At 37.6% G+C, this 18,097-nt stretch overlaps 1 protein-coding gene across 1 annotated transcript in view; it reads left to right on the forward strand.

The window, feature by feature from the left end:
• Positions 1-18,097, forward strand: part of whrna (whirlin a) — a 146,154-nt gene that overhangs the window by 52,215 nt on the left and 75,842 nt on the right. Inside the window, exons 2-3 of the mRNA XM_015051789.1 lie at positions 6,349-6,567; positions 12,227-12,352. Of these exons, the coding sequence (XP_014907275.1) occupies positions 6,349-6,567; positions 12,227-12,352 (345 nt within the window). The remainder of the gene's footprint in view (positions 1-6,348; positions 6,568-12,226; positions 12,353-18,097) is intronic.

Genomic DNA, 18,097 nt, shown 5'->3' on the forward strand with positions numbered 1-18,097 from the left:
GCCCCCCTGTTGCATCTCGACTGCCTGAATCGATGAGAGCCAGAAAGGAGCGAGACAACACGCATTGTGCACAGTGACAGCTGCTGCGCCACTGAAAGGTGTTTTTATATGCAAATTAAAGAAAATATCTGAGGAACATGCTGTGAATTAGACCCTATCACACATCCTGTCCCTTGTTATATTAAAATCATTTTTAGACATCTGGAAGTGAAAATTAGGGGCATTTCTCATGAAGAACGCCCCTAAAATGATCACGAAGCCCCTCAGGGCTGCAGCGCGTTTTTGAAAAGGCTCAGTGGGGATTCAGCGCCGCTGCAGAGGAGCTGCGTGGATCTGAGCGTGAAATCAGAGAGGAAGTGGGTTTACATCCAACGCAGAGATGCAGAAGTTAGACACGCCATTCTGCTCCTTCAGAGTTTATCTGGGCTCTGCAACATTCACAGAAAAACTTGGAACCAGAACATCGGCTCATTGTGTTCTGCAGGCACTCAAATAAAGCTTTCTTTTATGGTCAAATTAAAAACCAGCTTTTTTTTTTCATTTTACTTTCATTTTAATTGGTTTTTTAATCATCTGTACTGCACAAAAAAGTAAGTTTAAAGCACTTGGCATATAAATGTTTAGTATAAATTGATCAACTTTAGAGCAGTGGTGTCAAACTCATTTTTATTTTGGCCCATATCAAAAATCTGAATGTTCTTAAAGGGTTGGTTGAGCCAGAATGTATTAAAACACATTAAACTAAAAAATATAAAAAATAGCTGTTTGTGCATTCAGTAAGTGTTTCTTAAAATTAGCTAAGCTAACATAGCAGCGCGAAAATATTAAACATCTTTTCACGTTGATCAGTCCATCCAGGATTTTATGATTGTTAATTAAACCTAATGTTTTTGACCAATTTTAAGGAAAAATTGCAGTAAAATCAGAAAAAAATGTGGTGATCTGTTGATTTTGTGTGAATTTGGGGAATTTGTGAAAAACCGGAGAGACATATTGATGTAGTTTGGAGAATAGTGTCATGAATTGGTGAGAATGGACGCCGAGAACCCAGGGAGGAGATGAATGTAAGGATTTAATAATGATAAGCTACTTCAAAACAGTCCAGGCGAACAGGAAAGCTAATGCTAATGCTAATGCTGGTAGCAACTGATCTGAAGACGGCAGGGCGGTTCGACTGTGACGACTTAGCGACAATATTAATAATCAAAAAATAAACATCAAGCCTGAAAACATAAAACTGTCCCGGACTGAATGCTCTGTTCTCTGTGTGGGAAATGTTTGAGTGTTTTTTCTGTAGAGTTGAATACTGAAACATCAAGTTGCCAGTTGCTATGGCAACGAGCCTGCGTAGCGTAAAGCCGACACGGAGAGCGAAAAATGAAAAAGCCGTTTCAAGTTGTTCTTTAACTGCGTTATTTTTTCACTTTGTTGTGGCGCAGTGAACTGAATGAATAATTCCTTCATCTCCAGGTTTGATTTAGTTAACTGAGTTGTAGCAGCAGCGCGGCTACAGGTAGCGGGTAAAACAGCCGCCTTTTGTCCTCCAGCGTTGTGCGCATGCGCGATATTTCACACTTTGGACCCATAGGAAACTCGCTCCACGTTGGATCACGTAAAGAGCCGCAGGTCGCGCACCAAACCACTGATTCCCACTGAAACACAATAAAACCTCATAAAGAATAGATTCAACAATAACAGCTAAACCATCAGCTTCTATAAACAGCATGGCGCCAGCAGCCGTGTCAAGCCTTTCTGTTGTTTTTCTGTATATATATTTATCATTTTTGGACACGCTGCCCCTCCATTGTGCCGGTGTGAAGGCGATCAGCTGCGGCTGACAGATCTCCTCTGACAGCAGTAAATAACCAGGGTGAAAGGCAATTTACCCGTCTGCTGCTTTGCTGCTTGTACCGGTACCGTCTGCAGGTATCCGTCAGACAGACGCAGCTCTTTTCTCGGCTTTGTGTGACAGACTGGCTGCTTTGCGCGCCTCAGTGAATCTGCGTGTTTTTCTCTGTGTGTAATTAGCATGAACAAGAATTGGAGAGCTTTCAAATCAGCGCTGCTGGCAGGAGGAGAAATGCTTTTAACGGAGGAGTGGGAAAGTGTTTTTCTTTCTGCCTCATAACTCCATCTGTCCAAACGGAAACCTCATCCGGTCCCTGATGAGAGCGGGACGGCGGTTTAATTCCAGCCGGGGCTAAAAGTGGGATTGAAATTAATCCCGGAATGGATTTCCTGACACTTTATGAGTCCGGTTTGTGTTTTCTGAGGCCGTTTCACCTGTTGACGCTGTTTCCCATTTTGCTCCGTAATGTATTCCATTATTTTTAGCTCGCCGTCTGTTTTTGGTGCTGCTCTCAGGAGCAGCGCAGCTTCATCAGCCCTGGGTCACAATCAGCACTTCTGCTCCTGCAGGAGTGAAGCATTAGAGGCACCACGGCCTGATTACAGCTCTGTCTTATTTACGGGTCGAGGAGCCTTCCTTCCTCTGCTGCAGCTCTGCAGGTTACAGAAACACATGAAAGGTTCTCACACTGAAATGGTTCAGATCGTCAAACTAATTTAATTATCAGTCAAACACAAAATCTTACCAAGTATTTCTGGTCTGGATTTAAATGCAAATATCTTAGTACACTTGAAATAAGACACAACTAACTTACAGATAACCTTTCAGCAAGATATTAGAGATCAATTTAAGTCAATAATTCCTTAATATTGATGAAAAAGTTCTAGTTTCACCGGCAGATAATTTAATTTATAACATGTTATAAGTGAAATATTCTGCCATTGGAACTTGTTCTTTTTCATCAATATTAAGGAATTATTGTTTTAAAACAAGTTCCTGTGTCCTAAAGAAACCATCAATTTTTAGCAAAAAGAAAAAAAGTCTAGCAAAAAAAAGAAAAATTGCAAAAAAGAAAATTTATGCAAAAACAATTTAGAAAAAAAAACAAAACTTTAGAAAAAAATGACATTTTTGCAAAAAATCTGATATTTAAAAAAAATCTTATTTTAGCCAAAAAAAGAAGATATTTTAGCAAAATGAAATCAGATTTTAGCAAAAAGAAAAAAACAGTTGTGATTTGCGTAAATCCAGACAGAGCAGAAGGTTTTCATGCCTCAACATCTCCATCTAGTTTAACTCCAGACTTTCACTCCAAAGGGGAGAAATTAAATGTGAACAACTTTAAAGTGTTTTTATTTTAGTGAACAGTTGACTAATGTTGAGACTTTAAGTTCTTCTTCACCAGAGTGTGTAGGAGCTCTGTAGTGTTTTGTTGCCGTTGTTCAGCAGCCTAATGAAGCGATTTCTGTCTCATTGTCCTCCATTCGGCCGAAGCTTCCCACCCGTTTCTCTCCCCTCGGCTGTAAACGCCTGTGTCCTGTTCTTGCATCACTGCAGCCGTCAATGCAAATAAATCTCAGAATCTGGAGATTCCAGCTCCTGCCTGCGTTCTTCTGCCCTCCTGTTGATTTATTTCAAAGCTTCCTCTGCTGAAATGTCGCAGTTTTACCTTGAAAATACGCAGCAGCCTCTCCAAACCCCAACATGCCCCAGTTCCACTGCAACACGCCGAATGTCCCACTTACTGCACAGGAAACGGCTTCTTCACAACTTTTATTTCTCCTACCAAAGGTATTTTCTTCCTCTCTGTTATCCCAGTTATGCAAAGTGTGCAGCGCTGCATAAACAATCTGCTAGCTGTGTCGTCCTGGTTTCAACTCCAGCAAACTGCTAATGAGCTCAGAGCGACGCCACAGCGTTCAGCTGCAAGACGCTTCGCCTCGGAAAAGGCTTCTAATGCAACAATCGCAAACCTGAATGTGTTTTATCTGGAAATGACACGCTGCTGGACTCAACTCAACACTGAAAGCATCTTTCTTTGCATTCAATAAGTGCTAGAACCAGCCAGAGGTAGGCAGAGTACGCAAACCCAGTTACTGTAGTACTACTTCATCTTTTCACTCTAGTAAAATTAAAAACAAGTCATTCAAGACATTACTAAAGTAAGAGTAAAAAAGTATTTGGTAAAAACTGATCAAATTATCAATCATTTTAATATTTAAAAACCTGGACCAAAATAAAAAGTTAAGTGGAAATTTTGGTATTTGACAACAATCTACACAAGTAAAAACAAACATCAAAATCAGGCAAAATAAAACGTTTCCAAATCAGTTTCTTGCAATAAAAGATTCATGAAACTTTAACAGAACCTGCAGGTGTGTCTGTGTCTGGTGGATTTTTGGTTGAAACATGTTTGTTTTTCATTCAGTGGGTAGAAACTAAAGAAATTTTACTCAAGATTAGAAATACTTCATAATAAAAGTAACTGAGTAAATGTAACTAGTTACTACCCATCTCTGCCACCAGCTCAGCACATTTGGCTGTTTGCTGATTTTTTTGTTTGAACACATGTTCAGCCATGAAAACACATTTTGCTTAATTAGCCTGATTAATACTTTTATATGTATTTACCACATAAACGTTTCTCACGTTTTATCTGCGGTTTGGCATCGACCTTTCCCAGGAGCAGAGGAGGCAGATGAGGAGTTGAGAATCTGGGACTTTTTTCTGGTTATTTTTTTATTTTTGAGCTGACCGGTTTTGTTGCCTCTGAAGTGGAGTTATTATCTCCCAAACACAAACCCAGATTGTGAAATTGATCCATCTGGGTGGAGAGATTGACCCTCTCTGCTCTCATTCACTGACGGGGAATAATTCAACTTGTTCCACCGGAGAAACGCCGATAAAGATTTCAGCTGAAGCTTCTTCTGAGCAAGAACTGATGGAAGATGGATAAACAGGATTAATGCTCTGCAATCAGGAAGAGAATCTGGATGCCTCCAGATTAAGGATTTTTTTTTTCACTAAATTACGTTTAAATAAGATGAAATGGGAGTTGAATAAATCAGCTGCTTCTGCTAACAAATAATTAGCTTTTTGTTCATATTAGACTTAAACAAATGCAGCAGTAACTCTAACGATTTGGTTTGAAATTTTTCATCTTTTTTATATTGTATTTAAATTCTGAGAAAAAAACAAAACAAAAAAATTGAGTGAAAAGTCAGACCTCTGAGAAAAAAAATTCTCAGAATTCTGAGAAAAAAGCAGGAATTCTGAGAAATTTAGAATTCTGAGGAAAAAGTCTAAATTGGAAATTAAAATTGAAATGTTTAGAAAAAAATCTGATTTCTGAGAAGATTTGACTTTTTCTCTAAAAAGATTTTTTAGGGAAAAGAAATCTCAAAATTTCAAAAATTGTTAGAAAGTAAAGTTTACTTTCTAAAGAAGTGACATTTTTACTGTTAGAAAGTAAAAATTTCTAAAAGTATTTTTACTTTGCTAAAAAAAATTTAGCTAAAAAAATAAATTTTGTAAAAACATTTTTTACAAAAAGTGAAGTTTTCCTAAAAGGTTTACATTTTCAAAAGTAAAATTTTAGAAATTTTACTTTCTAAAATTTCTTAGAAAATAACATCTCTAGAAAATGTTACCTTCTTAGAAACATAAAAATTCAAAAGGAAAAAAAGTCAGAATTCTGAGATTAAATTCAGTGGTCGTCATCCTCTTCCATAGAAAACAACTCTGTAGAAGCTGATTTTTAACACTATTTGCTTTCCGTACCATCGACCTTGGGATTCTTTAACCTTCTCCAGTTTAAGCTTAAATCAATCTACCGAATGTAAACAAATACCTCTGTGGATATGTTTAAAGCATCTGTTTGGATGAAATGTTTGCGATTTCTCTGTATTTTTATATAATGTGAAACTAGTTGAGGACGATATCAGCCTCATATAAATTATTTTTGTCGACTTTTATCTACTTTTATTTTTCTTTAAACAGTCGGATCCTGAAGAAGTGAAGAGGGAATAATTTTGAAAGAAAAGTGTAAAGGAATAAGGGATGATTTAATCTTCTGTACCACCAACAAACATTCAGGGCCTTTTTCCAGTCCTGTTGCTCAGTAGAAACTCGTGTTTGTTTTACTTGGATCTTCAGCTCCGTTCACTTTGAGTTGTCTAAACTTCTAACAGGAAGTCGCTGATCTGCTGCAGGTCTGCATGTAGAAAAGATATCAGAGAGAAACTGAGAGCAATCTGTTGTTTCTGCCTGTAATCTCACATTTTCTCCTTCCGCCTCTCTTCAGTGTTTTACCTCCAGCTGTTTGAATGTATTAAAGGAGACCTGCCATGCAAAATTCACATCTTGTTTTTCTACTTCTATTTGAGTTTCTACTGCTTCTAAAAAAAACAGAGTCGTTTCCTGGCTATAAATTCATGTTTTGATGGATTCATCCTCCTCTTTCTCTTTGTCTGTTTGCTTTCTTCTTGTCGCCTCGTCAGGTTCTGAAGGGCAGCAAGAAGCTGAACCTGTCAGTGCGCTCAGTCGGGCGGATCCCGGGCGGCTACGTCACCAACCACGTCTACACCTGGGTGGATCCTCAGGGCCGCAGCGTGTCCCCTCCTCCGGATCTACCGGAGCATCGGAGCGCCACGCTGCGGCGAACCGACAGCCAGCGGCGCAGCAACATGCAGCTGCTTCAGGAGGGAGACGAGAAGAAGGTAGAGACATTCAGAACCAGACGGGGAGCCAAACCGTCCCTCAGCTGGTAGAGCTGGAGTTCAGAGGTCAAGGAAAACAAACAACCTGAAAACGGCTAACAAAAAGCTGTCATTGTGTCGTAACAGTTTGGAAAGAGACAGATAATCTGTGAAAAATCAAGCTCCAAATTCACCAAAAACAACCAATTAGGGCCAGGGGGCGGAGCTTAGTGCTGTCATTCACCTTTCTGTGTGCTCTCTGCTACACTGCAGCTAGCATAGCACGTCATGAATGCTAACGCTAGTTAGCCTAGCCACCGATGACGATAGATAAACGTTTTTTCTGTAATGTAAGTTGTTTCTGCACATTTAGCAGAGAGTACATGAGATTGATTTACAGCACTAAGCCCCGCCTTGGTTTCAGTCTCTTCATCAACAGTTTTATTAAATAACGTTATTTTTATAATATGCTTAGGGAAGATAAAGTTGGTGTAAATGAGAAGGACGAATAGTTTCCCCAAGAATCCCAGAAAGAAGAAACCCACACCTTGTCATTACCTTGTGACCTGCAGGGAAGAAGCTGTCAGTGTTTTAAAAGATTTATTACTCTGGTGTTTCAATTTTTCATCAGTTGAGAGCTGCTCATTAATCTTGACGGCTCAGAGTCTTTGAATATTGACTGTAGTTATTACTATACAGATTACACTGAAAGGCCAGGGTAATAGTTAAGGTGTCCGTTTTACATTCTTCTGATTTTCACGGTTCAGAGATAAAACGCAGTTTCTCCTTGAAGGATTCAGATTGTCCTATCGACTATCTACTCATATTCATGGTTAAATGTGACAAGAAAATAAGCCAACAATGACAAAAGTTACAGAGTCTCATAACATCTCCGGCTTTCAACTAGAAACGAACACTAAGATCTACATTTACACTGGATTTATATTTCTCTTTGTGGCTAAATGCTGAAATCTTTAAATGTTTGATTCCCGTTCTAAAAATGCTTATAAGTGTCGATTTTTAAAGTTCAAACACCAAATATACCTTAATATGCATTACAGTGGAAATGATGTTAGCATAACTGCAGAAGCTAACACAGCCTTACTTATTTCAGCTCTGGCTGCTCAGCCAATCAGTGACAAGGAAAATGAAAGGTGCTCCTGGATTGGCTAATAGTATGTTACCTGTCATTACTGCATTTTATTTAGAAAATCTTAGACATGTGAACTCTGAAACTGCAAATGTTGAACCGCAAACGGGGGCGTCCACTGTACTTGGTTTTATTATACAACCGTACGTCTTTGAAAAGCATTAGTGGAGCCTGCTGCACAACTACAAGGATGCAGCAAGCGGTTTCTGGGTGGTAAGCCAACAACAAAACATTTGTCTAAATGTAGCCGTCCAAGAAATTACTAAAGTAAGAGTAAAAAAGTATTTGGTAAAAAGTTACTCTCAAGTCCTGAGTAACTAATCAAATCATTAATAATTTAATATTTAAAAATTACATCATCACATGGACCAAAATATAAAGTTATGTGGAAATTTTGGTATTTTATGAACCAAAATAACTATAATTTGTATAATTAACAAAAATAACAAAATCAGGCAAAAGAAAAATTTTCTAAATCAGTTTCTTTCAATAAAAACCTTCAGAAATTTTAACTGCAGGTGTTTTTGGTTAAAACATGTTTGTTTTTCATTCAGCGAGTAGAAAATCCAGAATTTTTACTCAAGTAAGAGATACTTCATAATAAATTACTCAAAGAAAAGTGTTGTAAAAATACTCCTAAAAGTACATTATTTAAAAAAAGTTACTACAGTAAATGTAGTTGAGTAAATGTAACTAGTTACTACCCAACTCTGATGGTCAGTCACATTAAATCCCAGTAAATATATTGAAAGTTGTAGTTGCAGCATAAAAACCATTTTAAAAAGTTCCAGTGGTTCCGTCACTTTTACCCAAAATGCTCTGCAGGCCTCAGAAGCAGCAGACCAATCAGTGGCTCTGCAGGAAAGCAGAGGGGGCAGTTAATTGATTTAGTGGCAGCAGTCGATGCAGCGGGAGCCAGTAAAAGATGGCTCTGGTGATTAAAACTTCTCTCAACGTCCTGCAGAAATGTCACAGAACCTGAACGCTATAATTCTCCCCGAGGCGATCCGAGGAGCCGTCCCTGCCTCCAACCCCCAGACACTTGTTATTAAAACAAGAGGAGCTGCTCGCTGAATGAAACGGGGTCTTGGTGTGCCAGATGCCGGTTGTGCGCCTGCGGGTCCAGAACTGACATGATTTAATTGAGGTATTTGCATACAGGCCGTCCTGCAGCCACCCGGGTCCAACTGATTCCACTTTTCGATCTTGGCGAGCGTGAGCGGCATGGTAATGAAAGACCTCATTGTGATGGAGAAAATAGATAACATTTCAAGTTTGGCACAGTTATACCACTCTCGCTGCAGACTGTAAAATTAAAAAAGGCAGCCTTTGGTCTCTGGATGGAGCTATGAAAAAATGCTGACTTATTGTTCTCCAAGAAGTTTGTTCGATTTTTTATCCCAACAAAACTTATTTTTATATCGTAAATCTGAAAAGTGTGAATTCATAAACCACATGCCTATTGTTTTATACAGAAACCATGACATTAGATGATTTTCCCATTAAGTCAAAAGGACGCTTAAGGGAGAAAACAAATAGCTGTAGACAAAGTCATAAGGATATGAGAAGACCTGAAGGCAGTAAGCAAAGACTTTCAGTTGGTTAGAATACATTGGCTTTATTATTATTATTATATAAAGCCTTCATTAGCTCTTCAGTCTGGTGCTCTCTGTAGAAACAGATTCTCTTAAAGTAAATCAAATGTGAAACAGCAGCAGGTTGTTCAAAATCTGTGGCAAGAGTTTAAAAACTTTTATTAAACTGAAACAAAAGTTACATCCAAGGTCATGCAGTTAAATGGGTTAATTTATAGTTTTAATTTATAGTTATTTATTGATTAATATACTATTGTTATTTATTAATTATATCTAGTCATTTTGAATTTATCACTCCTAGGTATGTATATATTTTACAAACTTTGTATTTGTTACCTGAGATGGAGTGTCTTTCAACAAATAAGCAATTTACCCTTGGAGATTAATAAAGTCTATTCTATTTTACTTCAAGTTATAGTCTGTGATCGATATCACGATAAACAAAAATTGAGCCGTTTAAATTCTTTAAAGACTAAAAATAGTTTTTTTCTCATCTCTTGTCTTCCAAATGTAGATTTTTGAAGCAGTTCGAAGAAGATTTCACAAAGTTCTTTGCAAATATTTCTAAAGTAGCAATATAAAATCAATAAATTTGACTGCAAGGATGGAAAAATAAATAGTAAACACTGTTAATTTGATGCTAACTTGTGATTTTGTCTACATATTCCTGGTTTTACATTTGACCAGTCAAAGAAGCAGCTAAACTCTTCGGTCAATGAGAATCTCTAATGCAAATCTTCATTTTTGTACAACCTCTTCAGGAGGCACTGAGCTGTTTCTTTTATTTTCCTTCCAACATGGCCGCTCTAGAAGCTGTTTTTGTTTTTTTTCTTCTTTTGCGACGGTTGAAAATGAAACGATGTACTGCAGAGTTTCAGGGCAGCGTGGCGTGGAGGACTGGCAGGCGGCCAACCACACAGAATTAGAGAAACAGCTGTTTCTACATGTGCTGTTTGCCTCTGTGTGTTTTTCTCATTAGAGCGGTTAAAGTGGTTGTTTTTCAGTCAGAAGATTGTTGCTCCGACGTTCAGTTTACCCAAAGAGCATATTAAAGCGTCCTCTGCTTGTGTAACTTTTCTAACCGGCTTTAACTGTTGACTCACTTCCAAATCTTTTGTTCTTCTGTCTTGTTGGACGTCTGAGATTGAAAAGTGATTGGCAGCGAGAAGATTTAGGCGTCCAAGAGGATGCCTGAGGTGTTTTGTGCATTCCAAGTCGTTTCCTGATTAGCATGTCATGTACTATTTCAGTTCCTTGTTAAAGATGTTGGTGAGATCTGTCAGATCAACGGTTCCTCCGAGATGCATCATAATATCCCTCCATTTATGCATAAAGATGTATATTGAAGTAGACATAGTCATTAATCCATGAGAGGCTCTTTTATCTTCCATCCATTTATCTAACTGATGGATACTCAGCAGTGGTTTTTTCCTCATCAGGGACTTTTGGAAGTCGTCTCGATGTGTCAGATGCAGTGAAAACTGTCTCCTCCAATTTTCTGCCCCCTTTCTATTCAGGTTGTTAAAATAATTGATTTTCAATATAATCGATACTAGACAATTATCCTGGCAAAACAATGAGCATGGTGAATACATCCAGAAAAAAACGTATGTGACCTTCGTTAGCTAACAACACAAGAGCACTGTTTGATAGCAGACAAGAATTTATGAAAAGCCTTAAGTATTCCACGTGCTAGCTGTGCTAATGCTACAAGCTAACACCAATATCTAACGCTATGATGTTTGAGAGCAACTTAAAAAAATCAGTAAAACTCCTCAGTGAAGTAGTAAACCTCCAAGGCGACATGAGCTAACACTGCCTGTTTAAATATTAGCTTCCTGGACACCAACAGCCAAATTACTTTCCTCTGTCGGTCCGGTGGCCTGTTTTCCACTACAGCTGAGTATCATAAAAACACAACGGAGCAGTGAGCGCCGTCCAGTAGGAACCTCTACAATAAGGAAGACAGACAGGAAATTACACAAATCCTGGAGAATGCCACCTGCTAGCTTAGCTAATGCTACAAGCTAATGCTATGAGTCAACACTGATGATTAAGAGCAACTTAAAGAAATCACTAATCCTCCAAGACAACTTAAAATTATTACAGGAAATTATGGAAATCCTTAATGATGACACATGCTACGCTAATGCTACGAGCTAACACTACAAAACTGATGATTGAGAACAGCTTAAAACTTTTAATTTTCAATAATTACATAGATAAAAGTAGAAAAATGTCTATTAGTGGCAAATTGATTAATTGTGATTAATCAATTATTGAGATAATTGTCAACTGATTTAGTAATCGATTAACTGGACTAACAGACTCAAAAAAGAATAATTGTTGAAAGAACAAGATATTTAGAGGAGCAATTAAGCCAAAGCTCTACAAAAATATAAACATTTAGCATTTAAGGTAAAGAAGTTAGTAGATATATATTTTTTTAAATTCCAATATGGCCGCATCTCAGTGGTGCCTTTACAGTCCAACATAATGACGTGTTAAAGGTAATGAATGGACGTCCAGTTTGTGGTGATGGCTCTCAGGTAACTCCACTTTTATCTGAATTCATGCCACTGAATCCTGACAAGATGATCAATAAATGGTGTTACATTTTTTATGTAATTTTCCACACATAACTTGCTTGTGGATCTATGAGTTTCTTCTGTTTCTTGTATTTATGACCCTTTGGGGAATCTAATGATCCTCTGTCTCATTTTTAAACATCTAATGTGGATTTATTGCTGCAGGTTTAACAATGAGCAGAATTTAAGTTTTGTTCCTTGACAGCGTTTCATTAATCGGACGTGTTATCTGTCTTCTGTCTTATTAAGAGCCCGACTCCACAGCCACAGTCATCAATCTGAGTCCTGTAAAGCGCTGATGTTTATGGAGCGCCTGTTTTATCTGCTGTTCTGCCCGTCGCAAACAGGTGAACCTGGTTCTGGATGACGGACGGTCTCTGGGCCTGATGATCCGAGGAGGAGCTGAATACGCGCTGGGAATCTACATCACCGGAGTGGACAAGGGATCGGCAGCGGACTGCGGAGGACTCAAGGTATTGCTGCCTCTTCTTTGTCTCATTTATCTAAATAACGGAATGAAAAGGCGACATTTTTAAAGAAATGTCACAGAAATCACAAGGACTTGTTAAAAACACAAGGGTAATTAAAGAAAAAGACACTGATGTTTACATCATGTCAGTGTGGATATCAGTTGAATGGTGTAATGGTGCACAGTTTGGTGAGTAAAAAACGACTTAAATCATTTTCGTCTGATATTTTGACAGTCCAGTAACTCTGGACAATAAATAAATACAAATATAAATATATAACGCATTAGACATGATCAGGCAGAAGAAAACCCTTTAGCAGCTCAGGCTCTCTTTAGTTGGTGGAATCAGCTAACTCTCTCCTGCTTTGGTTACCTAGCAACTCATTCATTCTTTGGTTACCTAGCAACTCACTCACTCTTTGGTTATCTAGCAACGGCCTGCTGAGTAACTGGCACAGCAGCAGTTTCAAGTTTCACCACCGTGCCTCATAACCTTAAAAATAAATCATAACTGTGTGGAGTAAAAACTGTATAAAGCAGGAAATGTCACATCAATATTTCAGATATTATTGGTCAATAATTATTGATATTATTGACTGATATGAAGCGATAATATCATGATATGTTTTTCAGCACTTGAACGCACCATAATAGTGCAACTGTTGGTAAAATCAGGACCAGTTTGTTGTTGCCTCTCATTCAGTGAATTGAACTTTTTCATATTTCGCCACATAACAACGTAAATATGTTTCACTGGACTTTAATGTGAAAGACATAAAGCAGGAAGTGGCATACAGTTGTGAAGCAGAAAGAAAATTGTACATGATTCAAAGCATTTTTTACAAATGAAAACACTGAAAACACAGAGTGTAAAAGTATTCAGCCCCCCAGAGGGGAACCACCTCAGAGGGGCAGTAAAACAGCTGGTAGTGTTTTATAGTTTGTTTCTACCAGCTCAGCACATTTTTTTGTCGGTTCTTCATTGTAAAACAGCTGAAGGTCAGTCTGACTGGATGGGGATCGTTTGTGAACAGCCGTTTTCAGATCTGGCCACTGGGTTTATGTCTGGACTTTGACTGGGCCATTCTAATACATGAATACGTTGGTAAACATTTCTTCTCTACGCCAGAAAAAATGAATTTCACACAGTAGTCTGATCCAGACTAAATGGTTTTTTAGTCTTATTTGACTTCAATCTACTCAAATATTTGAGGTTTTCTTAAATGTGAACTTTTATGAAGTTAGTTTGTCCATTTGTTTCTTACGCTTGGTATTCTGAGCTGCTCTGCGGAGCGATCAGAGCGACGCAGAGCAGCTCAGATGTTGAAACTGTCACGGATGTAATAAGTTGAAGATCCTGCTGAGAAGTTTAGGAATAAATAAAAAGGAGATAAATCGTTGCTTTGCTTCCACGCTGTCAGCGCTGGCAGCATGACGGAGACAGTCGGCAGCCATGAAGGCGACAGGGAATCCTCCAAAGACCGCAGCGCCGCGGCTGATGACAGCTCTCATTTAACCTGCTTTTATTTTATTTTAGTTTATTTTAGTCAAACTTTGCACAAAATGAATGTTCTGATTCATTTTGTTTGCTTGTTGTTTGATTCGATTTTAAAACTACTGCACAGTCTGGCCCCAAGCAAGTATTTAAACTTACTATAAACTTACTACTGACATTTTTAAATTATTTTATCCTAAACGGTGTTGGATTTTACAGGTTTATTCTTCATAGCAGTACCCTAATTAATATTTTTTTAAAAAGTCAGATTTATTTTGTTTTGCTGTTTTATATTTGCATGAATTATTTTTAAAATATATTTCAAATTATACATATTTTTGACTTTTTATATACATTATTGTTATCTGTATTTTACTACTAAGTCACTTATTGACTTAAGTCAGTATATGTATTTTATTTTTATTTATACATCTATTTATTATAACTTTTTTGCATTTTATTAATCTTTCTCTCTTGATACGTCTGTGGCAACATGCATATCTTTTAAATTTATTTTCGATAATTATATTTTGTTTATTTATAAATCTTTTATTTCTTAAAAAATGCATTTCACTTTATTTTCTGTAAAATAGTCAGTTTTGAAATTATTTTATTCTATTTATTTACACATTTTTTAATTTAATTTTTGTATTCTGGTTTTCAGATTTTTTTGTAGAAGTATGCAGCAAACTTTTATCCTATTTTGCTGTGTTATTAAAATCTCTATATCTTGTCATTTTAAATAACTGATGTGTTCTACCTGACAATATTCATCTTTTATGAAATAGTTTTAGAGTCAATGCCTAGAAGATATGAATGATTTGTGATATTGAGAGTTGCTGTAAACATCCTGCGGCTGCAGACCCCAACACTCTGCGGATGTGTGTGACGGCCGGTGCTCAGCAGGAGGAGGCTTCCTCATACCTGTCCGCTGCTGCAGCAGCTGCTGCAGCTCCTTCCCCTGCAGCTCACCGCTCCTGCTGGGATGACAAAGATGGACAACGACTCTCGCTTTCAGGCCTTTGTAATCAGCACCGGTATATAGGGGGGGAAACGCTGAGACAATTACTTCAAAAAGGAAATATAAATATTAAAAACATATATTTGGGGACCTATGTCAATAATAAAATAATAATGGCATTGTTTTTACTTATTTTTGGCGGTAAAAGTTAAATATTTCCGCCGCCTTAGACCAAAAAGCAAACAGTCGTATTTACCCAACACCCCCCCTGTAACGGGATGAAATGGTTTGTTCCAGCGTTAGCAGGTGTAGCAGCAATCAGTAAAAAACAAAAACGACGCTGATTTTAACAATGCTGCTTAGTAAAACAATGTAATCAGATTTTTAAAAAAAGGAAAATAAAAAAGATGAACACAGGGTGTCTCGTTTTAGCCCATTACTCCCCACCAAAAGGCCTGGATAGACTACTGCACTTAGCTTAGCTACAGTTAGCCTCTCGTTTCACCTGCATTTAATCAATTAAAGTGAGTCTGCTGGATTTCTCTTCCTCTTTGCTAATTTTAAATAACACAATAAAACTGAAATATTTGTTGCTGACAGAAAGTTAATCATTATATATGTCATTGTTATCATTAGAATATCACTCAAGGTTTCCAACGTCCTAACATCATCATTGACCGAACATCCCCCCTGTAACCGGGTGAAATGGTTTGTTCCTGCTTTAGCACACTTGACATTGACGTGTCTGTGGAAGACAAGAAAGACGTGATTTTAACCATGCTGCCTAATAAAATATTAAAATCAGGTTTTTAAAAATGGGAAAAGAAGAAAGACAAAGACAGGATGTCAGCTTTTAACCAGTTTTGTTCTTCGTAGGAAGTGGATGGACAAGTGTGTGATTACCAACCAGTGAGCTTAGTTAGCTTAGCTACTGTTAGCTTCCATTTCACCTGGATTCAGTCAGTGAAAACCTGCTGGATTTCTCTCTTTACTCATTATACAATAACACAATAAAACTGAAATATTTGGTACTGACAGAAATCCAAAGCATCATTATATAATAATATATATCTTCATTATAGTATTGGACAAAAAAATACAGTTTGTCCTTTTTTTGTTAGTAAAAGTTAAATATTACAACCCTCTCAGACCAAAAAGCAAACACCCATATTCACCTAACACAACTCGCAACTGGATGAAATGGTTTGTTTCTGTTTTATTAGTGAAACTTCATAATAAAATTACTAACGTTAAAGTGAAAAGCTACAGCTCAGTCAAAACAGTAAGAGAAAGGTAAATTTTTTCCCCAAAAGGTTACTCAGTTAAATGTAACTAAGTAAATGTAACTTAGTTGCTACCCAACTCTGAAGTTTGTGATCCAGGTATTAAATTTCATTCATAGTGTTTTAAAAAGTCTTAAATCTGAGTGAAAACAGCAAAAACTCTTCCTGTATGGACTGGTCCACCACCATGTCCCCGTCTCGTCCTCCAGGCGTCAGAGACGCTGGTCCACAGGTGTAAATGTTACCTTGGCGACCGGCTCTTGTTCCAGGTGTTTGTCTTTCTGTTTTTGAAAGTTTTTCTTCCCATTGAGCAGGTTGGGGAAGGAAAGGTCAACCTGTTCTCGTTGGCCTTTTGTTGACATCTGCCTGGTTGGCTTTAATCTGATCAGAGACCCGGGGAAAGGTTACGTCTGCTGCAACGTACGGCACTGCCTCTGTGTCCTGGACAGATTGTTGGGACTTGGATGTCATTTGCATTAAAAATAAAGAGGAATTTGGGCATCAGAGATATTTCCTGGATCACTGATTTGAGATGTTTCCAGATGTGGAGGCCTTTGAATCTGCAGAGCCGGGACGTTCAGGTAACATGTTGGTTTCACGCTGTGGAGCTCCGGTTTCCCATCCTTCACCAGGACCTGAAGGCATCTCGTTAGGAGCTGGGACGAACGGACGCTTCCATAAAATCACAGATTGGTTAAATATTACATTTATTATGTTATTGCACATTGTTGCAGAAACTCCGTTTATAGATTATAGATTGACTCAGTTATTCAGATCACAAATTAACCAGTTCACCTGGTTTCCACCCATCCATCTTGAATGTTTCTTGTTCAGTTTTTCCCTCCTTATCTTTCCGTCTCTTTATCTCCGGACAGATGAAACTTTTACTCTTTGCTACAAAAACTCTGAGTTTTGCCTCTGAACTCAGATATTGTAGACAGAGGTTGATAAATCCTGACCAGCCTTTTTGTTGAAGCGACTTTTCTCCGGTTTAAATCAACACCGGCGGTCCGTTAAGTCCCTGTAAGGTGAACAGAACCTGAGCTTGATGCTTGTTCAGCCCGGCTCACAGACAAAGGCTGCTTAATGTTCGCCGCACCGGTGACTCCACTGTAACAGCTTCGATCTCCACACCAATCTATTTTGTTGCTTTGTTACATTTCCTATTGTCCAGTTTTTATTTTTTCTTCTCTTGCTCTCTGTGTAGTTTAATAAATCTGAAATGTCATGTTGAAAAGAGCATCCAGCTGCAGGAGTGGTTTAACTGTTGGGGATCAGACCCTGATCTACAGGAAGAGGAGATTTAGGCTTAAAATTAAACCAAATAAAATCACATTAAAAAAAAACAAATTTTAAACAATTATCTACTTTATTTTAAGGAATTAGCATTAAACTCTAAGCTAAGTGTTAGCTAAATAATAGCTTAAAGCTAAATATTCATCTAATATACAAATTCCCTTGGCGTTAACTTTAAGTGGACTATCAAAATAAAAGCTGGGTTTTGCTTACTGCTATATAAACTCCTGCTGCTGAGAAAATATTGCCAATTACTTGGATCCAAATTAAATATTTAGTTTTTAAGCTAAATTTTTAGCTTGCTGACAAAGTATTTAGTATTCAGCCAGATATTTAGTTGGCAAACAAAATATTTATCTCCAGACTAAATATTTAAATAAAAATCTAAATATTTTACTTAAAACTAGATATTAAGCTGCCATGCTAAATACTTAGCTTATATGCAAATTCACTCGCTTATAGCCGTTAGTAGACTATCAGAATAAAAGCTGAGTCTTTCTATAAACTCCTGCTGTTAGCTTGGCAGCTAAATATTTAGTTAAAAACTTCTAAATGAAAGTATGACTTTTAAAAATGGCTAAACACAAATTACTTCATCTTCATCTTTGCTTGTCGGCACATTGCCGCCACCTTGTGGTAGTGATGCTGTATTGCCGCCACCTTGTGGTAGTGATGCTGTATTGCCGCCACCTTGTGGTAGTGAGGATGTATTGC

Source organism: Poecilia latipinna, unplaced genomic scaffold (assembly GCF_001443285.1).
Source record: "Poecilia latipinna isolate Pla-1442-1.1 unplaced genomic scaffold, P_latipinna-1.0 Scaffold1066, whole genome shotgun sequence".
In the NCBI taxonomy this organism is placed as follows: domain Eukaryota; kingdom Metazoa; phylum Chordata; class Actinopteri; order Cyprinodontiformes; family Poeciliidae; genus Poecilia; species Poecilia latipinna.